Source organism: Desmodus rotundus, chromosome 3 (genome assembly GCF_022682495.2).
Source record: "Desmodus rotundus isolate HL8 chromosome 3, HLdesRot8A.1, whole genome shotgun sequence".
Classification (NCBI taxonomy): Eukaryota; Metazoa; Chordata; class Mammalia; order Chiroptera; family Phyllostomidae; genus Desmodus; species Desmodus rotundus.
Genome location: NC_071389.1, coordinates 69,642,518 through 69,666,713, shown reverse-complemented (window position 1 = coordinate 69,666,713; position 24,196 = coordinate 69,642,518). Strand labels below are relative to the sequence as shown.

The window sequence follows — 24,196 nt, the reverse complement described above, 5'->3', positions numbered from 1 at the left end:
GTAAGTCAATTGAGACAGTATGTTCAGAGAAACTATGAACTATAATCCTTAGAAGAAGATAATTGTCAATTTAAAAATTTAACAGAAAGTTTGGAAATATTAACTATTCAACACGAGTATGTATCAGCCGTGAAAATAAGCTTTAGCCCACATGTCCAAGTCTCTAAGTGAGCAAAACACAGAAGATGAGATCTGGACCGTGGTTTCGTTGTGACCACCTTACACTGACAGGAACGGAAAACCCGAGAAATCAAATGCTTTGCACACACACAGGCCACATTCCCACAACCACTGATCCCTGTAAGACTTAGCTGTTCGCAAGGCCTCAAAGTCCACCGAGCTTTTCTCTGGGATGAACTGAACTATTTGAATTGAAGGTCTAACTTCTTAATTTCTTACAGAAATGCTGACTGAGAGGGTAAGCGCCCTGCCCAACAGGTCACAGGCACAGAAGAAGGGCAGCATGCACCCTTCCTTAGCAAGAAAAGTGCTTAGGCGCGAGGTCCAGGAAGCAGATCTTCCGGGGGCCCGTGCGAGAGCCAGCGTACCAGGTCAGAGATCAAGGCAGAGACCAGGTAAGTGGCGGTTATCTGGGGAGGCACCAGACACCAGGAGAAAGAGCACAGTGCCCAGAGCTGAGACTGCGGTGAAGGAAGCCGCTCTCTCGGGTAATTTAGAGTGGGTGGAGTTCTCTGTGAAAGAGAACCTCAGAGATCACCCCTCGTGCACACCTGTTGTTATTGTTACTATTGCTGTGTGAGGTTTTGGTGAGCATCCCTCCCCCTGCGCTAAAAAGCAGCTGGGACTCAGAATCCAAATACTGCAAGGTAGAAGTGGAGGTACAGTGTGACCTTTTCTGGCCTATGTGGATGGAGGCAAAGAGACTTTCTCACATAAGGGCACAAGCTGCTTCTTTCCCTCTTGGGATATTTGGAGGCAGCCAGTAAGAACTCATAGTTCACGTCTGTACAGTTAGCTCAAAATTCTTCTCAATTATAAAAGTAAAGTTCTCTCCGTCTTCCCCCACAAGTCCCATATCACACACACTAACTCAATTCCTGCTGCCCCATCGGACTTTTCTCTCATGGCTGCCCTAATGATTCTTGGAACCTGATTGCCAAGTGATAGAAATGTTTCTGATAGGAAGGTGACTTTACCTGGGGTCACCCCCAGTCAGGAGTTTTCAGACACCAGCAACACTTTCCCAAGCTGCTTTAAAGGTGATGTGCAGTGACCCCCTAGGCAGGGAGGAGCTCCACCTTCACCCAGACATTTGCATCATCACAGCGAACAGGACTTAACGTAAGAAAAGGCCTGCGGAAGGCTGATGGATAAACGGAGGGGATTATGGATTAAAGTGACTCATCGGCTCAGTTATGCCATAAACAGAAAGTCCGTCAGAACGGTCCTTCTAACCTAAACTCTAGTTTATTCATTGTAATCACGATCCATATTTCTTAATGAATAACAGGAAGACTGAGAATTTATTTCATGTTGCTGGGGTGGGGGCAGGGGGAAGGGCCACTTTCAGGCAGAATATTTTCTTTTTCTGCTCCAGAGAAGAAAAATAATCTGAATGTGGAAAAACATCAAACTGTATGCGTTGGAAACAAAGCAAAAGCAGCAGCCCTTTATTCTCAAGTAAGACCAGGTTTTTGGCTTGCTTTCTTTTGGAAATTCCCCTTATTTTGAAGCCAGAAACTTTAGAGAGGACCAGCTTCACAAGGCAAGGAACGTTGGGAAAAGGGAAAAGAGACTCGAGTCCACGTGGAGGTTGCCCGTGGTAGTTGGGGAGGTGCACCCGGGAGCTCAACTGTCTGCTCTCAAACCCCAGCTCTGCCACTTCCCAGCTCCATAACTTTGGGCAACTTACTTAACCTCTCTGGGCTTTGGGTTAATTCACGTGTATAAAATCCTACCTACTTCTCATAGGGTTGTCCTGAGGATTAAATAAGTTACTACTTAAAGGGTGCTAGAATAGTGTTTCATGGCCATTTTTATGTTGCTGAATTTTTATGTTACTGAGGGCCGCTGAATATTTCCAAATGATCATTTGCTTTTCTACTGGCATCGTGACATCAGCTGAAAGGAAATAAAAGAGACTAAATGTTGAGAAGACAAAGTTACTTTGCAGATTTTCTGGATTCTCTGAAAGTGACATCACAGCAAGACTGTGTCTCATTTATCATCCATTCATTTGGAAAATATTTGATGGTAAATATTTGATGGCAGCATCTAAGCATTAGGGGTGCTGGCCTCCAGTGAAGGAACAAGGCAGACACGTTCCACCTACACGACCACGTGAGACTTAGACCACAGCAGATGAGAATGACTTCAAAGCAACCTCAACACGGGCAGTGGATGCGGTAAGAGGGAAAGCGTGGGCTTCCGGCCATTGCTCAAGGGGAAGGCTGCACCCTCAACAGCCCTGTCACCCCCAGGCACACAGCACAGGCCAGGCTCATAGTGCACGCTCAGCAAACATTCGCAGAATTAGGAACACAGCGCTTGCGCTGTGTTGTATGTTTCCTGTTGTTCTTTGCCCCCTAATCTTTAGAGCAGAAAGACCTTTATTTCTGTGTTCCCCAGCACCTCACATCATGCTTAGCACATAGGGTAGGGGGCCCGTAAATGCTAATGGAAATATCTGAATGACTGATAAAACCTGTTGTGTCTCTCCCTATTCAAATGTAGAGGCTGTTCTTACCTTATTTAACCCAAAAAAGGGAGAAAATTACCAAGATCAGTAACCGAGTTATTTTTAAGAATTGCATCTTTTAGTATCCATTAAGATTACATATGTAACTGGTTTTCTGCTTAATTGCCAGGACCTCTTCTTTCTCACTAAAAATCTCCTCCTTTAGTGTTAGGGTCCCACCCTCTCCGCCCCATCTCTCTGGACATTCCTCTATTTTTAACCTGGGCGGCCTTCCTCCTCCAGCAGCCTAACATGGTCCCGCCCCAGCAGTATTTACTGTTTCTGTCAAACCACTAGCTTTATCAACCTGTTTGCTCCAGCAGCTACCCCATCCCCTGGCACCCAAGTGGACACATGACCCAGACCCAGGAGTGGGCATGTGCCCCCAGCAGGGACAACCAATGTCATTCCCTGCCACTGACGGCTAGACCCTGGTGTGATGAAGCTGAGAGGGTGTGGTTCTGGGGCCATTGGCACCATCCAACCCTACTACATGGAGTTCATTTGCAGAAAAAAAAATGAAGATCAGCTGAAATGAGAGGTGGGAGAGAGCAGGCAAGAGCAAGCGAGACCCGGTCTCGGAGGCCCTGTCTTCTGCAGCCCTTCCACTGGGCCATGAGCTTCCCACACTCATAAAGCTATACATTCCCCTTTCACGTGAGCTAGGCTAAGCAGGTTGCTGTGCCTGCTAAAGGACTTGCTGTCACTACAGACCCTCCCTTGGAGACACAGTCCACTTTTACATCTTAGACCAAACCTCTAAGCAAATCGCTCCCAATTTCTACTCCCAGCCTCAATCTCTTCCCAAGCCTGGGTATGTACCCCACTTCCAGCTCTCCATACTGAGCATTTTTCCTGCAAGTCCACTGCCCTTTGACTTCAATATGTCTGAAACTCATCACTACTGAGCTGCTAACCTCTTCCAGGCTCTCTCTTTGCCTGTGGGTCCACCTTTCTCTGTCCCAAGACCTAACTCCTCTCTCTCCTTCCTGCCTTACCCACAATCAGGCACTAAGTCCTACTGCTTCTTCCTTCATACTGTCTCCTAGAGCTGTCCTTCCTTTCTGGTCCTCCGCCACCATGTCGGGTAGAGGCCTTGCTCCTTGATGTGTCCCCAACTCAATTCTTCTGACATACCATGACCAGAAGAGTAAGCTTCTCAAGGTGCTGTCTGCTGAATCAAGTTCAGACTTCTTAGCGGAGCCCATAAAACTGGCCACAAGCATCTTTCTAGGTTCCAGCCACATTTCTCTTCGGCAAGAGCCCCGCTCTCTAAACCCATCATGCATGGTCCCTCTCTGCTCCCACCTGAGCCCTTGGCTCATCCCTTCCCCCCGTGTTCCTCTGTGATGCAGCTCAGATACTACTCCCCTCAGGGAAAAGTAAACTCTCCCTTCTGAGAGTTTTTAGATCTTTACCTTTTAGATCTTTAAACAGAGCTTTATGGATATAGAACACCTACTACGTGCTAGGCACTGTGCCAGAGAGTCTCTGCTGGCACAGAGCTCTCAACCTGCTAGTGTGGGACGTGGCCGCATGTCCTACTTCACTTACACCACCTTCTCCTCAGGAAGCCTATATATTTATTTTAGCTTCCGAGATACTTTAGAAAGGGGATTCATAAAATAGCCCCTGGCACATTGCCCTACGCATAGGAATCCCTCAGTAAATATTTATTAACCTACATAAGGCAGGCTCTTGGTTAACAAGTCCATAAAGGATAAGGGCTCTAAAACAAATGTTATTCTTAAAATTAAGGTCCGGGCTTAAGACCAGTCCTTTTGATTTGGTCATTTTAACAGCTGTCTATACAGTTTACCCAATAAATAAACATTATTCACATGCTTCCAGGATGGAAATAACTTTCTTTATCCAGGAATGACTTCCTAGCTTGAAAGGTCCGACAGAGGAATTGGTGTAACGGGCTGGAATGTCACCCATTAAAGGCAGCAAGTGACTGAATGAGTAACAGGTTAAAGTTTTGAAGCATCTGTGAATTATGCTATTCTATAAAATATCAACAAATTACCTAAACAAAATAAAACCCCCTGTACAAAGCTTTTACACTGGTTATTTCACTAACGTTTTAATTCTCTATCTGAGGAATCCCATGCCTAGTTATCTTTTTGTTGGACTTGCCTTTTTATAGAGTCATCTTTCGATACTGGGATTTTTTTTCTATGTGTAAAACTTTGAGAGGGCATCAATGCACTCACATTGGTAAAGTCCATGGACTTCAAGCTCACAGATTATTTTCTGAGTGGAAGACACCTGTCTGATAGACTGACCGTGGCCCACCTAAACCTCATTTTTTTATTTGTATGGAACAAAATATATTAATAGTAAGACAAAATATATTAATAGATAATTAATAGTTAAGATTGTTTTATATCTAATCCAAAATACTGACAGAAAATTATTCAAGCCATTAAGATTGAAACAGTACATAGGAGTGATGATATATTTCATAGGAAAAGGGCTGTTTTATTCTGTATAGTTAGAATCTAGCAGAAAACTCAGCCTCAGGTAGCTATTCGAATATTAATTGAATGAATAAATTTCTGTTCATCAAATTAGGACATATGTCAGCTATAAGGAGTCACAGAAATGGAGAATGAAGAGATACCTACATAAAATGATACCATATAAAAACTTTCAAATCATATGTGTTATATTAAGAAAAAAATAGGTTAAATATTTTCACTTTAAATGACTTTTTGTTACTAGAACAATATTCACAATTACATTCATGCTTTTACTTAGTCACTGTTGTATGTGGAGAGTAAAATAATACAGACTCGTTGTTAATAAAAACGGAAGTAGCCCGACAAGCCTTAGATTGACACAGACGGTTGTGTGCTGCAAATACCAATCCCTGTCTAAGATTTGAACCGGAAGCTTTTTCTCTAAAGTTATACTTTTCAAAATACTGGTGCTATGTGGTCATCCATTTGTCAAAGCTTTCTTTAAACAATTCGAGACCGTTAACAGAAGGATTTTGAATGGCGAGGATAATAGATTTCATTTCACGGGCTTTCAACTATTTAATCTGGGCCTGAATGTCAGTGGTTGGACTAGCCTATGATTATTTTTACAAAATGCATTATCATGACTGCCAAATTTTCCATGACTAACCATAGCCTGCCATACCCTGCCAAATGTGTTTTAGATTCTGCTGAGTCACTTTTGCCCTAGAGCTCTGTGTTCCCACTCTTAATTCCCTCTGGCCTTTTTTCATATTTTTCCTTTTACCTGAATTTGGGGTAAAATGGTTTCATAGCTCTTTTTACCATTTCATATACATATAATAGTTTCAGATGAATTACTCTCAATTGCACCTGCTATTATAAGCTTAACCTACCTTTTTCCTGGGGAGATACACATTTTGTACAATTCATTCTGAAAGGTCCGTAAGCCTTGCTATGCAAGAACAGCTCTCAACAGCCTCATCATGTGACTGAAAAGCCTCCTGATTCACCCTAGAATCCAGTCTTTTAGAAAAATGCTACCAGTTCCCAAATTTCCACATGCGTTTCCTCTTTCAGCTCTTCCTGATTAGATTTTCTGGCCGTAGTAAGGATCAATGTTCACCAGTTACACAGACAGCTGGAGCTGGCTGTCAGGTGATGCCTGGCAATCCGCAATGGATTTACACTTTCTTATCAATCGTAGCATTTTGAAGCACACACTGCCCAGAAATATTTCTGCCACACTGAGACGGAAATACTTCATTTCTTGAATACCAATGAAAATATCTGGCTGCATGCATGATTCCAAAAAGTATTCATTGATTCAAGTTAATTGTGCAAAGGGTTGAGAGATGTAAAGGGAAAAAGTCGTCCTTGTTCCCCCAAGGAGCTGTAGTGGGAAAGACAGACAACACATCAGCGACATTGGTGGGGAGTGCGGTGAAAGCGCGGGGAAGGGCTGCACCCGCGACCCAGTCACCTTCAGACCCCTCGCAGGCCACACCTCCTCCTGGGCAGCACAGGCAGCACAGCTGCTTCTCCACGTCTCCATGCACACGTTTCAAAGCATAAACATCAGGATACTTCTGCTGGAGAACAGTGAGTTGCCCAAACTGCAGGTGTGGTCCACACCCACTGCAGAGCATTGTTAAGTGCCTATAGATGAATAAATTAATCCAGTAAGCCTGGGCTCCGAGGTTAATTTTACTTCCATGCCTTGGGAGTGGAAGAAAGCATGGCCACCGAGAGAAATCTCCTGGGGTCAGAAGATCAGATCTGACAGGTGAGGTTAGGCAAGCCGGTTCGCTCAGGCCCAGTGGCTGTAGCACTCTCACCCGTGAAAGAATGTCTGTGAGGTCCCCCCCTCCCCCGCCCCAGCCCGCCAACATTCTAATCTCTAATCATACAGGGATTGGGCAGGACAGCCTGATTATTGCTATAGTTTAGGAACTTTTCAAACTTCTCAGAGTATGTATCATATAGGAGAGAACATTAGTGACTGGTACGCTTGACTTTACTGAAGGGGGTTAAAAAAATTGTGTAAGGTTAGTGAAATTTTTTAACAATCAATTTGTTCCTGTGCAATAAATATCAACAGTGAAATTTTAGAAATGTACTTCGAATGGTGCGGAGCATCTGGCCACAGTCTGATCAACCAGGAAAAACTTTGCTGTGAGATGTTATTTATCATGGCCAGTTTTCTTCCTCTTCTTCTTGAAAATAGTAATAATTTTTAGCATTATTAAAGTATTGCAGAACGTTATCTATTTTTACTCCAAAAATCTATGCAAACACCCAAGAAATTCCTCTCTTTTCTGCCTGATCATGTTAGTGACTGTGCAAAATACATATTCATGTGATTTATCAACCTTTAAGGCAACTTTTGTATCCCAATCTAATGTTAAACATATTTTTCTTATCAAATTGCTGGCCTTAACATGACTTAAAGCCCTTCACGATTTCGGGAAAGTTGGTGGTTCCACATGAAACCTGTAGGCAGAGCAACAATTCCTTGGGTCTTCTAGCACACTTGATTGAAATGTAACATTTTCTCCCACTTACCTTCAACTCCACAGTACAAAAAAATCACATTCCACGTGGGGCCAACGGACTCCGGTGAGAGACTGCAAAAAGGAGGATTGCATGCCTTAGTTTTGCAAATATAAACTTTGTGGGTCTTAGAGCTGGAAGAGAGCTCAGAGAGGAAACCAGCAAGTTCATCCCACGGTTTCCAGGAAGAAGGGACTACAAGAGCTAAACCTGGATGTGCTATTTCAGTTCAGGCAAAGGGACAAAATAAAGCTTTTGCAAAGTTTTATTTCTTTAAAAAATTAGGGCGATGCTATGCCCCAGCAGGCTACATGGAAATGTGTGTACAGTATGCACTAAAATGAAAAGCTGATTTCCCTGCGGGTGGGGGTCAGTGGGAGGGAAGGACAGAAAGAAAAGACTACACTCTCCCGCTAAAAACTCCTCAGTCTGTCTCGTAGGCAACTACAGGGTAATAATGAATGACGGGAGGTACTTTGACAAGCCCTGTTCACTGCCACTCAGTATAATAAGAGCGGGCATTCTCTTGCCTGGCCATTTTACAGCAGAGCCCAGAAGAGGAAGCCAGAAACTAATTCAGAAAAACCAAATTTAAGATTAGTCGCACGAAAGTCTGACTATGTATTTTAATTTCATTTTTTGTTTCTCTGCACTTGAGCAGAACTCAGTTGCACAAATGTCTTCTTCAACGTGAGAACAATCCTTTCGAAACCACAGCTGCAGATGTCACCCTGGAATTCTCCCAGGGGCAAGATGCCAGGTTAGGGGCTGCTTTTCGCGGTCACCACCCGGGGTCGCTAAAGGCATAACTGACCTTCAGACCTGTCCCAAACACCTGCATCTCCACCGCCTTTAGAGACCCCCGCTAAGGGCGCTGTGGGGTAGGAAGGCAGGTATCCTTGCGCCATCAGAGTCGAAGACCAAACCGCAGCTGGCAGAGGGCGCTCCCTGCTCAACGCCCCGCGGTTGCGGCTGCAGATTCCGAGGCTCAGCCCCGCGGTGGGCAAAGCGCGGGCGAAACGCCTCCGCCGTCCGAGCGGAGGCAGGAGACCAGAGTCGTACTTGGTATTAAACTTGGCACATCCCGCCGCTTCCCTTGGCCGGGACGACACTGTATCATCGAGCGGAAGGAGGACTCCCTTTCCCGAGTTCTGCCCCAGAACTCTTTCCAACACTCCTTCTCTTTCTCCCGCCCACAGACCTGCGCTCCCCTGGGGCGGCCGAGTCGCCCGCCGGGGGCGCCTGGGGCCGGGAGGCCGGGGGGTCAGGGGACGTGCAGGGGCGGGAGACCTGGTTCCCCTCCGCACCTGGAGCCTGCAGCGCCCGAGGGGCAGCCTGGAGCCCGCCGGCGCGGTTGAATCACGCGTGAATCACACCCTTCGCAGGGTCTCGGAGTTTCCTAAGGAGAGGAGGCGGGGCCGCGCGGCGCGCCTGCAGTGACCGGGCGGCGGGGCGGCGGGGCGGCGGGGCGGGGCGGGGCTGCGCCCGGGGCAGGGGAGGCGCGGGCGTCCGCGCGGGCCTTTATAGCGCTCCCGGCACCGGCCTCCCCAGATTTAGGGTCCCCGCGCCACTTCCCGCCTTCTGCGGCCGCCAGAGGGTGCCTCCAGCCCAACCTCTCCGGACCCCGGGGCGCAACGGAATCCTCCAGATCTCGCCACCAACTCTTGGACATGGCGACTCCCACTGGATATTGGTTGCCCAGCACCGAGACCGCTGTCTCTAGAACACTGCTCCTCGGCTGGGTCCTCGTCCAGGTGGCCGGATCCTCAGGTGAGTGGCACCCGCCTCCCTGAAGTCCTGGGGCTCCCCGCCGGAAGGAGGGCGCACAGTCCTGGCTGACAGCGGGCTGACTCTGCTGCCCCGAGGTGCCCCCAGCGCCTGCCGAACTCAGCCACGTTCACCCACCGCGGTTTGAACAAACCTGGCCGGTGGCGCGCAGGCGGGAGTTGGAGGGAAGGTGGTTCGCGCTGGGGACCCCGCCTGCATCTGCCGGAGATGGTTGCGCGGAGGTGCGTTGTGACCTAAGTGGATTCGTGGCTTCGGCTTTAACGTTTAGGGAGCGATCTTCCCAGTGACTTTGATCCTCACCTGCAAGGGTCAGAGGGCAGTGGTTTGGATATTATCCGTATGTGTGAACTTCACTTAATAAAGAGCGGCCCTCCGTTTAATTTTAATGGTCTTTGTTTTAGATTGAGTTAGAGGCAGTCCTGTTGCAAAACGTCGCTTGGACTGAAGCAGTTATTCCACTGTGCATGTCCCAATATGCCTGTTCTGTGTGCGAGGCAGGCAGAGACTGACCCAGGGACTATTGCAAAGCAGACCTTAATAATAAAGCATCCTAACCGACGTGCATCCCCTGGTGTGACAGGCTGCACGTCTGCCTGGGAGTCTGTGGAAGTTTCAATGTAGAGACATTATAGGTAAAAATGAAGAAGGTCAAGATTTGGCTTTGTCATTATGTGCAGCCCTAACTCTCACACATGTGGGATTTGCCCTTTTCCATAACTTATGGAAGGCCTTTTCTAGCCAGCCCCTCGCCCCCACCCCAAAGTCCCCCAACTGGGCCATGGGCACCCTAGGGCACTGGTGGCTCCCAGGCTGTGCTTCCAGGTCACGTTAACACAGGGAGTCCCCCGTGAATGATTTCAAACAACGATTTCAAGATCCTTGCCTGTTTCCTTACATTGCAAGGAAGATCTTACCATGAGGAAATTCTGGGACTGGGAAAAATTTGAAGATTTTTTCTTTTGATAATTCATTACTGCAGCTTTTGTGGTTGGGGAAAAGTTAATGTTAGGTTTATGGTGATGTTTGGGGGGGAGGTGTTTTATACCTGTATGAAGTCATGTGCTGAGAAGTTCATGTAGTAATAGCTGTTTCTCTGCTGTTTAAAGGTACTAGGGGTGTCGTGGCACCATATAATTTAACTTGGAAATCAACTAATTTCAAGACAATTTTGGAGTGGGAACCCAAACCCATCAATCATGTCTACACTGTTCAGATAAGGTAAGCTAAGTACAAAACAAAAAAAATAAGGTTTTTGATGTTTCCTCTTTCCTGTGCCGAATACAAATGCCTATAAAGCTGATTGATGGATGAGATTTCTTAATAGGTGACTTGGTGATTTGCTGACCAAAGCCATACTCTATCAAGCCTACAACATTTCCAGACCTTACATTGATAACACATTGTAATTGTTTTTGGAGATGATGGAAACATTCCTAAGTGGAGTATGAGCTGTGGGGAGGTGAGCCTTCTCAGGCCGGTCATATTGGCACCGATAGATGGTGTGGATCTACATGGATAACTAACCTCACCTAAGCGCATGCGTCTGTTTCCAGGCTGTCTAGACTGGGAGCCTGCTCTAAGGTGTTAGGGAAGAGAAGAGGGGGAAATCGGATGCATTTTTTGCTCTGAAGCAATGTTTATGCATTCATCTTTGGATTCATGATTCAAAATCCAGTTGCATACGTGATATCGGAGGAGGTCAATTTCATGAATCACCAAATGGGAAAGACACACTCCTCTCTGGACCCTCAGCTCTCAGGGCTGCTCTGCTCATTTAACTTTGTCTCTGATTGACCGCTCTGCCCAAGCACCTGTAATTCAGTCTAAATGTCGACATGTCTTCCTTGATGGTTTTCACCATATCCTTCAAGTTTCTGGTTTCTGAAAGGTTCTAGGAGGCTCCTTAGAGATCTTATTAATTAGAGGAGAGCAGCTGTGGAAATTATTCTAAAACTAATTGTGTAAAGGCACAAAAGTAGCACTGGCTAAATTTAAAATGTTTTTGCTTTTTTTTTGGTTTGGTTTAGCTTGTATCAAGCCTTTTATAGCATTAGGAATGCAACTCCTAAGTATCAAGAGGGTCTCTAAAGTGGATGTTGTTGTTTTTCAAAATGAACTTAATGACAACTGTTGCCAAACCAACAGAGAAGGGAGTTTGTGTGTGTGCACACAAATGCGTGTACAGAGAGAGGAGGGAGAGAAAGGAATTTCATAACCTGAGGTCATAATTATGATTGTGGTCAAATTTGTCAATTCAGATTCCACTACTCAAGAATACAGAGCTGTAGTTTACCTTGGTAGATACTTTCCTTCTGGAGGGTGTAAGTAGCATTTTAGGAGGAATGCTTGCCTCCTAAATATATTCAGTTTTACGTTCGGTGAACATGTGGAAACGTATTTATGATTTACCTGATTTTTAAACATAAGGCTTTGTTAGCTCTCAGTGCTTGGACTTCCCAAGGCGATTTTAAGTGAACGTGGCCCCTAATGTGCAAACACCCGTGAAGAGCTGCCGCTTGGGGGCGCTCGCGACATGGGGTTCTCGCGAAGCCAGCAGTCTCTCCCGTGCTCTTGCCCACGTGCTAGAGAACACAGGAGCAGTCAGTCAGTCCCTCCTCCTGCTGGAGACCTCACTCTTCTCTGTCCTCCCCGTGGGGTAAACAGGGCTCCTGAGTGAAAAGAACCACAGCAATCATTTTATAGAAGAGAAAACTGTTGCCCGGAGAAGTGAGGGATTTGTTCACGACTGCATTAATGGTGAGTGCCCAGCCAGGTGCAGAACCTTGCAAGGTCTCCCCAGTATTCCCCCACCACCGCCTTCTCTGGCGGCTCTGCGGCAGTCAGTGTGAAGCCCCGCAACTGGCAGGAGGACGGAGGGTTGGTGCCAAACCACCAAGTTTTTCATTTCTCAGGCTTTTCTGTGAGGCTCCATCTCGGCGGCCACCTTCCCTCTCAGTTTTCCTTCTTTAGAGGAAGCGTCTTAACCTGCTACTCCTCTTCGCCCACTCCCAGCCTCTCCCAGCCACGGGGCACCACTGCTGGAGCTGAAGACCCTGCTTGGATATCCAGCCCTGTGTTTCCCATTTAGAAACAGCTTCAGTGATCGTTGCAAAGTGTTGTTGGCTCAAGCTCTGGAACATCCACCACCTGTAATATTGACTTCAGGGGGATGTTTGAATTCTAAAACTGAACTTCCAAAGCTCCGAGAAAACAACCTGTTCCTAAATTAGTGATTCTGCTGGAATTTTTAGTAATTAAGGCAGGACTTTTATTATTTCCAAATCAGGAGATTTTGCAATAAATACCTAGAGGACCCTCAAAGGCTGTTAAAGTGTTAATCCTTGGAATAGTGGTCACAGAACTTACTACAGAATTGCCCCTTCATTACCTACCTGTTCACACAACTTTACTGATTTTACTAGCTTCAGTGACATAGGTCCTTGTGCTACATTTTGCCACAGAGTACTGGGATTTCATCGTGTGAGCTGGGAGGAGCCAAATATAAGCTCTCAGTGGGAATGTAGTTGCAGAGCTCGCCAGTCTTGCCCCTGTCGTCTGAATGACACGTTTGCCGTAGCGATGGAGAAGAATCATGTTTCCCTGCACTTTTGTAAAATGCATTTCGATCACTCTGGAATTAAGACAGCCTCTCTACTTTTATACAGATAATCAGAGAAATCTAAGAAATCAAAATATTTATGTATCAATGTTAGTTTGTGAATTTTAGGACAAAGCGTATGTTGACCCATACCCTCTTAACCTGATTATAGCTCCGATTCTCTGGCAAATACATATTTACGGCTCTTTTGTATGGATTCAGCCAATTGAATTCAGCTTGTTTTCTCCCTGATTCAACCTGTAAATGCAACCTTCTACTACTCAGCAAGGCCTGGCTGTGCATAAGCCCTGCAGATTCGCTGCTTAAAGGCAAACGCAGGGGCATGGGACCCTGGTAGCAAGCTGACCATGTTCAACATGAAGCGCTTTAATGAAGATGCCAGTGCTGGGGAAGAGGGAAGGGAGCGGGCAGTTCTGGGCAAGGAGACCTGGAAATTCCTGAGGGAAGTGGGGCTGGAGCATGGCCTTAAATGACGGCTGGGGCCATGGCAGTGAAGGACGCTGAAGAGAAGGGAAGAGCAGCGTAGCCCTCAGTTTACAGGGACAGAAGCACATGGGTCATGATGCAGTGACATTTACCTATGGGCTGTTTGGTCCTTTAAAATAGTTTTAAACTTATACAAATTCTTTAAATAGTTTCCTCTTCAAGGAGGTCTTACCAAAGGAAGATCTTTAGCCTCTTAGTGTCTCAGACTTTGTTCGAGAGATACCACCTGGACCGTTCCTCTGTAATCTTTAATGGGATGTATTTGCCTCTTGTAAAAGTGAGGGCGAAGTGTAGCAGAACGAGAGGAGCAGGCCCAGTCTCACCTCATTAGTTACGTGACCTTGTGCAAGCCGCTTAGCGTCTCTGAGCTTCAGTGTCCTTGTGTGAAAAAAAGATCCACTACTTTCTGAGAAGGATTGTGTCAAGTGAAACCTGTGTAAAAGGCCTACTCCAGTACTACTTGGCATATAGTAGATTCAATATATGCTAAATAACCACACCAATAATTGTTATGATAGAGCATATTATATAGAATATATTATATAGACTCCATTATTATACATTGACTATTCCACAGACTATAGAATGTGATATAATAGAATATAGTACAATATAATAAGTAATAAATGAGTCTTAATAAAAAAAATCATCTACATTTTAAGAAAGATATTTAACAACATGGTTAAAAGCATAGACCCAGCCGTCAAACTGCTGTCTGGCTCTCAGTCCAGTTGTGTGACTTAGAGCCGGTCACCTAATCTCACTTTGCCGCACTAACCTCCTCTGTGACGACAGATGGTTACGGAGCCGTCCCAGGTCACTGCCAGGACTGCTGTGCCTCTGGGGTGCTCAGCGCAGCGAGTGCCTGCTCACAAGGGGTTGGGGAGGCTATTATTGTAACAGTGCCGCAGCCAGAAAGCCTTCTGTCTTGTTGGATACGAATCGTAATGTTCCATTTCTCTTCCTTCCTTTCTTTAGCCATAGATTAGGAAATTGGAAAAACAAGTGCTACTTCACAACAAACACAGAGTGTGACCTCACTGATGAGATAGTGAAAGACGTGAAGCAGACATACTCAGCGCGGGTCCTTGTCATGCCGGCCAATGCCACCGATTATGCCGGGGAGCCTGTGTACACAAAATCCCCAGCGTTCACACCTTACTTAGACAGTAAGTATTTGGTTTCATTCTTGCTATTATAAGCTTCTGAATCTTTTTGTGAGCTTATGACCCTTAGGGGCCACTAGATAAAAAAGCATTTCTCCATAAACACATTTTCTTTCTCGGAAACTGGGTAGTGCCTCTCGTTCATTCTGATGTGGTCAGAGGCTCACAGAACATGAACTTTGGAGTCAATAACAGTCTCATCGGGCACCTTTCTCCACTGGTCTGTCCCCAGACTGTACCAGTAACAGACTGGGTGGGGCCTGGGGGACTAGGAAATCCACCAGGGCTGGGGTTTCAGCGTTTCTCCACATGTATTTCAGGGATATTGTATATATACACGCACACATAAATATCCTAAAAATTCTGTCCTAAATTCTGTCCGACCAGAAGTCCCAGCTTAAGGTTTCTCATGGTCACATGTGCAGGGAAAGTCTCCTTTCCCTCTCATCTCAACTTGCTGACCTTTTTTAATTAGTTGGCCATGGTTTGCGCCCGCACTTGCCCGACCAGCTCTCAGCCTGCCTCCTTCACGCTGGTTTTTGCAAGCGCTGAATGCTTTCCTCCCTAGCCTTTGCCCCAGTATGCTGACCTTAGCATCTCCCAGGGGAATGCACAGCATTCCAGCCAAGCAGGAGATTGCATTTTTCGTCATGACTGTGGTTCTGAAGTAGGTATTTTAAATAAACATGTAGGACACTGGGAAGAGTGAAAGCTTTTAAGGTCTTTAAATCTTGAAAGGTCTCTAAAGAAGACCTAGAATGAAAGGTTAAAGTGAAGGTGTCGTGTTATTGGTGCTTTTATATCTATCCCTCTAATCACCCAGTGAGAGAAAACACTTTCTCAGGCAGGGATGGCAAGAAGGGGTGGAGGGACAGTCAGCCAGCCTTCCCCCTTCAGTATCTACTTTGAGGGTGGAAATAGAAGGCAGCCTCTGCCCAGGTGAATCTGGCGGTCTCCCCTGAGCCCCCGCTGGCCAGAACCTGTCCTTAGACACTGGCAGTGTTTTCCCTTGTGTGTCTGCCACGGCTGGCACTCGGCTGGCGCTTCCACACCACGTCCGCAGCCCCGCCAGCTTCTCTGCCGCCTGGACTGTCCTGCTCCTTTCTTTGAGGGCATCCTCGTCCTCGAGGTTTTTGTGAGCCACTTCAGATCCTTTCTGGGTGCAAGGTAAATGTATTTTACACGTGTATGCTTCATACTTGCATAGAATTTACATTAAATTATTGAGATTGATTTTACTGTCATTCAACCAAAGTGCATAAGACAATTAGAGTCCCAAGGGTTAAAACTGGTTCCTTGAGGTACCAAGGACATTTCTGGGTTCTCTCACAGCCCCTAGTTTATTGTACCTACCTAAAACTGGACTCTTATACAACTGTATTGTTTCATAAAGTAGCCACTAACCACGTGTGGCTGTTGAGCACCAGACTTACGCTGTAAGACTAAAATACACACTAACTACATTGTGAAAAATATCCCCAAAAGTTTTTATATTGATTATATGTTAAAATGATAGTATTTTCGCTATATTGTGGTAAATGAAATATATTATTGAAGTTCACTTCACCTGTTCCTTTTCACATTGTCTAATGTGACTACAGGGAAACGTACCACGACCTCGGTGGCTCCGGTTGTATTTCCAACAGGCAGCGCTGCCCAGGAGGTCTCGGGGTCCAGCTCTGGTGCCACTGAGCTTGCTGTCGTTAAGCAGCTGATTCTGTGCAGGAGTTTCATGAGGGATGACCAGGGTGTCACTAACCGTGATAACTAAATGGGATTCTTTGGTTCCAACGAAGTTTATTTTCTATGTTTAGCAAACCTCGGACGGCCAGCAATTCAGAGTTTTGAACAAGTCGGGACAAAACTGAATGTGGTTGTACAGGGCTCACGGACCTTAGTCAAAGGGAACGGCACCTTCCTAAGCCTCCGGGATGTTTTTGGCAAGGACTTAAATTACATACTCTATTACTGGAAATCTTCAAGTACAGGAAAGGTGAGAATTCTTTCCTTGGATTTTGTGCCTTGCTTTAAATCGTGGGTCCTTGATTTTTATAGCCCACTCCTTCTCCGATTCAAAAATGGCAGAACTGGGTGGATGAGTGGGGCACCTGCTGTCCTGTTTCTGCCCGACTTTGAGCGACCTTGTGACTTCAGGCAGGGCCCCCATGGACACTCAGGTTCTTCAGCCAAGAGGGTGGCCCAGATAATCTCTAAGGTTCCTATCAGGTCTCACATTTCTTTCTCTATTGAGATCACAGAAACAAAATTTGTTTTCCATTCAATAATTAATATGTCATTTTTTTCCTTTACTGCAAGTATCCTGTAAAGGGGCTGAGTTGGCCATAGCTAGTCTCGGGAAAAGCATCCCAGCAGTCATCATGGGGCACTGTTTGGCCCGGTCACTTCTGGCCCTGCACACGCCACACGTGTCCGTGTAGGCTTTTGCTGCACAGTGCTAGTAAAGGAGGAAGAGCTCACGTGGAGCCCAGGTGAATTATGAACTCTCTGTCTTTTAACAGAAAACAGTCAAGTCAAACACTGATGAGTTTTTAATTGATGTGGATAAAGGAGAAAACTACTGTTTCAATGTTCAAGCAGTGATTCCATCACGAAAAGTTAACCGGAATAGTCCAGAAAGTCTCATTGAGTGCACTAGCCAGGAGAAAAGTCTGTTCACAGGTGAGTGGCTCTGTCCAGCAGGCACGGGCACACAGATGCCTTCCGGAGAACCAGCCCCTCCCTCGGGACCAGGATGTGCTTTCATTCAGAGAAAAGCTGTCTTGATTTTTCTTGTTTCCATAAGGGTTTGGGTTGGGGGGCGGAGTACTCATAATTTCAGGCATTGAGAAATGTTTCTATGTTGTTCCTTTATGGTAGCAGGTGTTTTCTTGAGCATCTGCCATGGGCTGAGCTCTCTGCTGAGCACTGGGCACATAGTCCATGTTGGAGTTTAGCATCAATCACAGATTTCTCTGGGCAGGTTTTCATACTTAAATTCTAATCTTGGGGGCTTGGGGGAGCATCTGGACCAGCTGTGAGCACCCACAGTGGGCTGTGACCACAGCGGATAAATGGTCTAACCCAGAAAGGGAAGGGATCGAGTCTCTCACACGTGCCCACGTGCGTGTGCCCATGCACACGCACACACTGGGGCCCCCACAGGGTAACAGCGGCTCCTCGCTGGAACTGCCATAGGTGTTCAGACACGTACCTGAGGCCAACGGCCTGGGAGTCTCCCAGGCTTTGTAAGGAGAGTGCTCTGAGTGCTTTCAGGGAGCCCCAGTCAAAGGGTAGTAATGATGACCTAGCCCCTTGCTGAGAGGAGATTTAGACATTTAAAAACACTTAAAAATAGGTTCTCTTCCATTTATTGACCTTGACAGAAGGGAAGGGCTCTCCTTCACCCTGGTCCTGCCCCTCTGGCCCACCACACCCACAGCCCTCACGTCCATCCTCCTAAAACCCACTCCAGTTCTGCTGCCTCTGTCTTCATGCACACCCCGAGCGCTGCTTTCCAGGTCTCCTGTCTGTCTGCTGAAATGGACAGCAGACTTGGAGAACCATTATACATGCCACCTCCACCAGGAAGCCTTCTGATTGCCTCACCCAGTTACCACCTCTCTGCACCTGAATCCTGGCAGCACTCTGTGTCTCTTTGCATGGATGGTCCATCTTCGACCATAACCATCGCCACCAAACGCAGCATTATTTTTAGCCACTTGTTCTTAACATCTGTTCTTACTTCAGCCTACATGTACCTTCTCTAGACTGTGAACATTATTTTTTACTGAATGGCCCGCTTAATGCTTTTGGCCATTGTCAATTGCCCTAAGTCATCTAGGGTTTGATAAATTCTTCCCTGACCAAAACGTGTTGTGGTAGAAAGAGTGGAGGGAAGACATTTCAAGTTACGCAAAAACAGGATGATGTAATTCGGGGTTAAGCCCTCAATTCCGCCCTCTGATAAATGGGATTTGAGCTCTCTTTCCTCATTGACTCGGTACCTTTTATTTTTCAGACAAGTTCTTCATCATCGGAGCAGCGGTGTTCGTGGCCATCATCGTCATCACCACCCTGTCTCTGTGTCTGCACTACTGCAGGAAGGCCAGAGCAAGACAAAGCAGCAAGAAGAGCTCCCCCTTCTCTCTCGCATAAAGCACATGGCATTGGCGCTGCCGACTTCTGCAGAGTTTATGTTGCACTGTGAGCAAGAACTGTTAAGAGAACAGAATGGATGGAAACAAAAAGAAGTGTTCACGGAGGCACTTGGGCCCAAAGAAAGTCCTTTATCTGACTGTTCTCACGATTGACATTCTGGTTTCAACCCCAGCCCTTGTCACGCTGGAATGTGATGAACGGTACAACCAATCCTAAGGCTTTTAAATTTCTTTTTTTAACACTATGGCACCGTTTGCACATGTCATGCTTTAGACGGAATGTTCTACACTCAAGACGAAACCAGGCCATCTGAGCGAAAACCGATGAATAAATGCCTTAAAAAATCCTGGGTGGACTTTTGGAGAACTTCCCAGAGGCTGACTTTAAACCGCGGGGGAGAGTAAAATGGAAATTGGGTGGACTTTTCTAACATATGTCTGTCTTTTTCTAAGGTGGTGTTTAGGTACTTCTCTTTTTTTTAAGAGGTTTTTTGGAAGTTCAGAACAATTAGCAAGGTTTTATATGAATGTATTCAATGCAGAAGACCTCTACTTTGGTCACGTTCCTAATATGCATTACCGTTTAGCACTTTACCTGACGTCAGTGCTGCCGATTAAGCACGCGACGGCTAACTACAGCGTGTGTGTTTGTACTATACAAACACACTGCGTAGAGTTTGTGATTTAAGGTACTTCGAGCTTATGTGGTCAATGTTGTATATATTTATATAATTGTTGGAAAGGCTGTATATGTGGGGTTTTATATTTATAGAGGTAATGTTGTTCCATTTGTATATATTGAGGTAATTTATTTAATACACTTTTCTGTCCATGAAGGTGACTGGGACTGTGGTCATTGCGTGTCTTGTGTCTCCCATCTATCGTTTATGATGCCGCCCTCGTTCTAGTGGCTCAGCTGCAGTAGCAAAGGGCCCTAAAATCCTCAATGGTCCTCACAGCATTATGTTTGTATTATTTTTATTTCTCACTTACATTAGTTTGCTTTCTGTGGGTTGACTGCAGCTGTTTTTAATATCTTCTCATTCTAGGACCCAAACTAAAGGGAAGCCCTCATTCAGGTCAGGGCAGAGGAAAGGCTAGAAGAAGCTGGTAGAAACAGGCAGTCACATCTTTAAGCTTTAAGTCGCCTCTCAAAACTCGTGCTCCATGTTGGCCCACTGTCACTTCAGCTGCCAAGACACTGGCCCAAGCAAGACACGTGACCAAGCCTGACAATACCCTGCCTCCACACACACAGGACAGTCACAGGACAGGGGTGGGATAGTGTCACAGGGAAGGTGAAACTTGCACAGTCTACTGCAGGTTGAGAGGGAGAGATTCCTTGCCATAGACATTAGTTTGAGTTGCAGATGACAGTTGGAGAGGAGAAAGAAAGAAAAATTTTTTATTATTGTCTTAAAAGAAAATTGGATACAAGGACAATGTGAGGGAGAGAGAATAGAGTGGAATCTCTAGAACGGGTGTCAAACTCATTTTCACCGGGGACCACATTAGCCTTGCAGTTGCCTTCAAAGGGCTGAAATAATTTTAGGACTGTATAAATGTAACTATTCCTTAACTGTTAAGGAGTTGAAATTACATTTGGTCCTGTGAAGGCAACCATGAGGCTGATGTGGCCCCCGGTGAACATGAGTTTGACACCCCTGCTCTAGGATTAATTAGAAGCTCTTTGCAGGCAGGACGGGGCCAAGCTCAGGTTTACTGCTCTGCTAGGGTGACCGTGCTGATGGGCTCTTAGTCCTGGTGGAGTCGGGTGCGTTCCCCCCACTAGAAGGCAAAACCAGTGAGTCCTCCATTCACACACAAAGAAAATACAGCAGAACCATCCTGTTCTCTCATCTGTACTGAAAGAAGATTCTAACTCCAGATGAAAACGAGGCTCCTGGCACCTCCTTGGGCCACAGCCTGACCTGCTCCCTGCGGTGGAAGCCTGGGCTGGGACGGTCCGGGAAGAGCACCCAGATGGCACACCTCCCGGGACGTGGTCCCACAAGGACACTCTGAGCAAGCGTTGGAATGAGCAAAGGCTCGGTTCACTGTCCAGCCACTCATAATGTTAAATCCATTTTGTTCCTTTGCTGAAAAGAACTAAGCATGGGCAACAAAACTCTAAACACGAGATGTTTGATATAACATTATGTTCTAAGGAAGAATAGACAAAACAGACTTTTGATGTTCCCTAAAAATGGTAGCCTGAAAAGGAAAAAAAGGTACACGTTTTGAGGAAATTCAGGAAAACAGACCATGGATTGAGCTGGTTCTGTTGGTTGGTTTGCAATAATCAATGTGTTGATGCTGGAGAGGGTGAACCCTACGATGCGGCAGCGCGCCTTGTGCCAGAAAAAGAGAGGGCGTGTGTGCAGCAGAGTCAACAGAAGAAAGGTTGGATGCGGTGCGTCCTGAAAGAAGTGTGCTTTGCCCATTATCTTGACTTCCTGCCTCCTGGGCTACCCAGCTCAAAGAGCTTAGTTAGCACTGCTCGAGTGTAAAACAAGCTCCCGAAGCCGGTGTCTGGCAGGGCCCTTCCATTAGGCTGCTGTTCCCTGCCAGGAATCATTGCAGCATTATGCAACCCTGTGGCCTCATAATCTAAGGAATTTTAATGGTCCCACTAAAGAAAATACTGGCAAAGTGAAAGCAGGTCTGAGTGGTAATGAGAGGGTCTGACGATTCACAGGGAAGGAATCCATGGCAGATTCCAATGAAGCCTCACTGCGACGGACAGGAAGCTTCAATGCCCTAAGTTTTAACCCTGTCTCAGGTTGCCGCAGCCCTCCTTATCGCTGAGCCGAAACAGCCGCCGCTGCTGACAGCATCGTGAGCACTGGAGCAGAAAACCATGCTATCAGTGGTTGGCTGGTACCCAGAAGCCACGCCGCCCTCCAGTGGGCCAGATTCTACTGCATTGCCTACCCTGGCCCTTAGAGGATCCCATACACCTGGTACTAAGTGAAACTTTCATGCTTTGAAGAGAGATTTTTTTTTGCCATCTTAAGTAATTGACCAAGTTTGACTTACATAGAAGAAGTTTATACTTGTGGAATCCAAAAACAGTTTACCTTAGTTACAGCCAACGGCCACCAGTCTAAGTACCTGTCTGTTGAATAAATAATTAGTCTCTACCCATCAAATAGTAGATAAACGCATTCTCAAATGTAATTTTTACCTGTTTTAGGATATGTGTATTTAGCATGTGCTATTTTTCTCCAGTGGTTGCCTGAGGAGGTTTGTTAGTGTTACAATGGGACCTTCGTTGTGATGTATACAGTGATCAGTTCTCTTTTCCCACAGCCCCTGCCTTTCAGCTGGGTGTTTGGGTGACTCTGGCTTTGCCATTCAGCACATTGTCCCAGCTGCAGAAATTGGTTTAGGGGTCGGCACATGGCCTGACCTAGTCCATGAAGGGTAAATCTCAGGGGTGGTTTTCCCCCTGGGAGTATTGGAATACTCTGTTTCTTGATGAACATAATGAAAAAAAAAGCATGTAACCACAAGAGCTACTGGCAATTATCCTGAGACCATAAAGGGAGCGGCCTCGACAGGAGCTGGCACACTGCAGAGCAATGCAGAGTGATGGAAAGAAACCAAGTCACCAAGCCACTGGAGCTACCCGATCAAGCCTTGCCTGAAGTTATCACCATCGGTGGACTTTTCGCGGGATATAAGCCAATTAATTGCTTACGCAAGCTTGATTCTGGTTTTCTTGACTTGATTGACTTGCAGTCGAAAGCACCCTAACTGATGCTGTGTAATTTGACCATGGAATATAAACATGGAGGAAGAGGGTGCCTATAATGGAAGCTCACAATACGAAGAGCTCATAATGTAAAATAACATTCCATTCTCAACTACTACACAGCTTTACACTGAAATTATCTCCTCTTTCCGGCAACTTCAGGTTCTTCTTTACTATTCCATCATTCTTATTGGAACACACACATACTGTAATGTGTTTCCTCTTTAAAAAATAACCTTCCTTTGACCTGATAAAAGCCCTCTTCGGGATTTCCTCCTCACTCACTATGCCTTGGATACCCTCCTCTTCCTTCCAACTTCTAAATATTGGCTTACCTTCCTGCTCCAACCTATCCTCCATCAACAATCACTCTCTAGGGGACACATCCAAGCCCACGGCTCTACCATCCAGCCCTGCCAGCTTCATGCCCATGGCGTGTGTGTGCTGATGACTCCCAGAGGTACAGCTCCGCCCCCAGCCTCTCTCCTACGCTCCAGAGTGGAACTGTAGATCCGATTATTTACACAATTTACAAGGATGTATAACAGGCATCTCAATTTTAATATAGCCAACGAGAATCTATTCCTCCCAACCGCAAAACCTGTTTCTCCCCTAATCTTTCCCATTTAAGAAATGGTACCACCCTTGGCTCAGGCCGCAGCCTTGGTATCATCATTGACCTTCCTTCTCCCGTGCCGCATTCATCCCTTCAGCAAGCCTGTCAGCTCCACCTCTGAAACACGTCCCAGTTCAAAGGCCACCTTCTTCTCCACCATTCCTCCCCTTCGAGCCCCTCCCATCATCCCCCAGGTTACTGCACTAGTGTCCTCGCTGTCCCTGTGTCTGCATTTGGTCCCCTGCAGTCGGTTTTCCTCACCGCAATCAGAGTAATCCTTTTAAAATATGTAAATTTTCCCTGGCTGGTGTGGCTCAGTGGATTGAGTGCCGGCCTGTAAACCAAAGGGTCTCTGGTTCGATTCCAGTCAGGGCACATGCCTGGGTTGCCAGCCAGGCCTCCGATGGGGGGCGCAAGAGAGGTAACCACACATTGGTGTTTCTCTCCCTCTCTTTGTCCCTCTTCCTCTCTAAGGGTGAATGAATAAAATATTTAAAAAATGAAATAAATAAAAATAAAATGAAATATATAAATTGTGTTTTTATGGGTACTGTTCTCGACCCTGCATGAGGATTCAGTGGAAAGTTTGGTAGTGTGTCAGTTTGGCGAATCTGGAAGCACATTTCCGAGTCTTTCCCTGTGCGGTTCTAGATCGTGTGAACCAAAGAGAACCGTGCGCAGGGTGTGAGCGGGTAAGCGGAGCAGCAGCATTCGAAGGTTGGCCTGGTGAAAGGTGGACTAGACCGGTGCAGACGCCCTAGCAGAGCCCGGGCTGTTCTCACGTCCCCGACTCTGTAACTGGCTTTTCTTCCTGACTTCTGACCCCGCTGGATCAGATGCAGAAAGAACAATTCTACATAAGCCTTTCTACCAGGTCTTTCTCGGGGAGTC

General features: G+C 46.3%; 1 protein-coding gene and 1 long non-coding RNA gene across 4 annotated transcripts; one reads left to right on the top strand and one right to left on the bottom strand.

Annotated features, from left to right (window-relative positions):
- Positions 1-5,162: 5,162 nt before the first annotated feature.
- LOC123480256 (uncharacterized) lies at positions 5,163-9,130 on the bottom strand. 3 transcript variants are annotated; one of them, XR_008426504.1, is made up of 4 exons: positions 9,024-9,130; positions 7,729-7,790; positions 6,647-6,822; positions 5,163-6,556 (listed from the first exon to the last, which is right to left on the bottom strand). It is a non-coding gene; the product is annotated as an uncharacterized lncRNA (long non-coding RNA). The 3 variants fall into 3 exon arrangements; XR_011650985.1 differs by having other exon boundaries at positions 6,671-6,822; XR_006656171.2 differs by having other exon boundaries at positions 8,531-9,111.
- Positions 9,131-9,198: 68 nt separating this feature from the next.
- Positions 9,199-19,788, top strand: F3 (coagulation factor III, tissue factor). Its single transcript, XM_024565497.4, has 6 exons — positions 9,199-9,486; positions 10,611-10,722; positions 14,588-14,778; positions 16,590-16,768; positions 17,295-17,454; positions 18,794-19,788. The coding sequence occupies exons 1-6, from the start codon at positions 9,387-9,389 to the stop codon at positions 18,928-18,930; spliced, it is 879 nt and encodes a 292-aa protein (XP_024421265.2). The 5' UTR covers positions 9,199-9,386; the 3' UTR covers positions 18,931-19,788.
- Positions 19,789-24,196: the final 4,408 nt, after the last annotated feature.

Bases quoted from the DNA above. Each gene is read 5' to 3' on its own strand.
- F3 (XM_024565497.4), top strand. From the start codon at position 9,387: ATGGCGACTCCCACTGGATATTGGTTGCCCAGCACCGAGACCGCTGTC. The intron at 14,779-16,589 runs GTAAGTATTTGG...TTCTATGTTTAG, and splicing joins GTTCACACCTTACTTAGACA to CAAACCTCGGACGGCCAGCA. The intron at 17,455-18,793 runs GTGAGTGGCTCT...TTTATTTTTCAG, and splicing joins GGAGAAAAGTCTGTTCACAG to ACAAGTTCTTCATCATCGGA.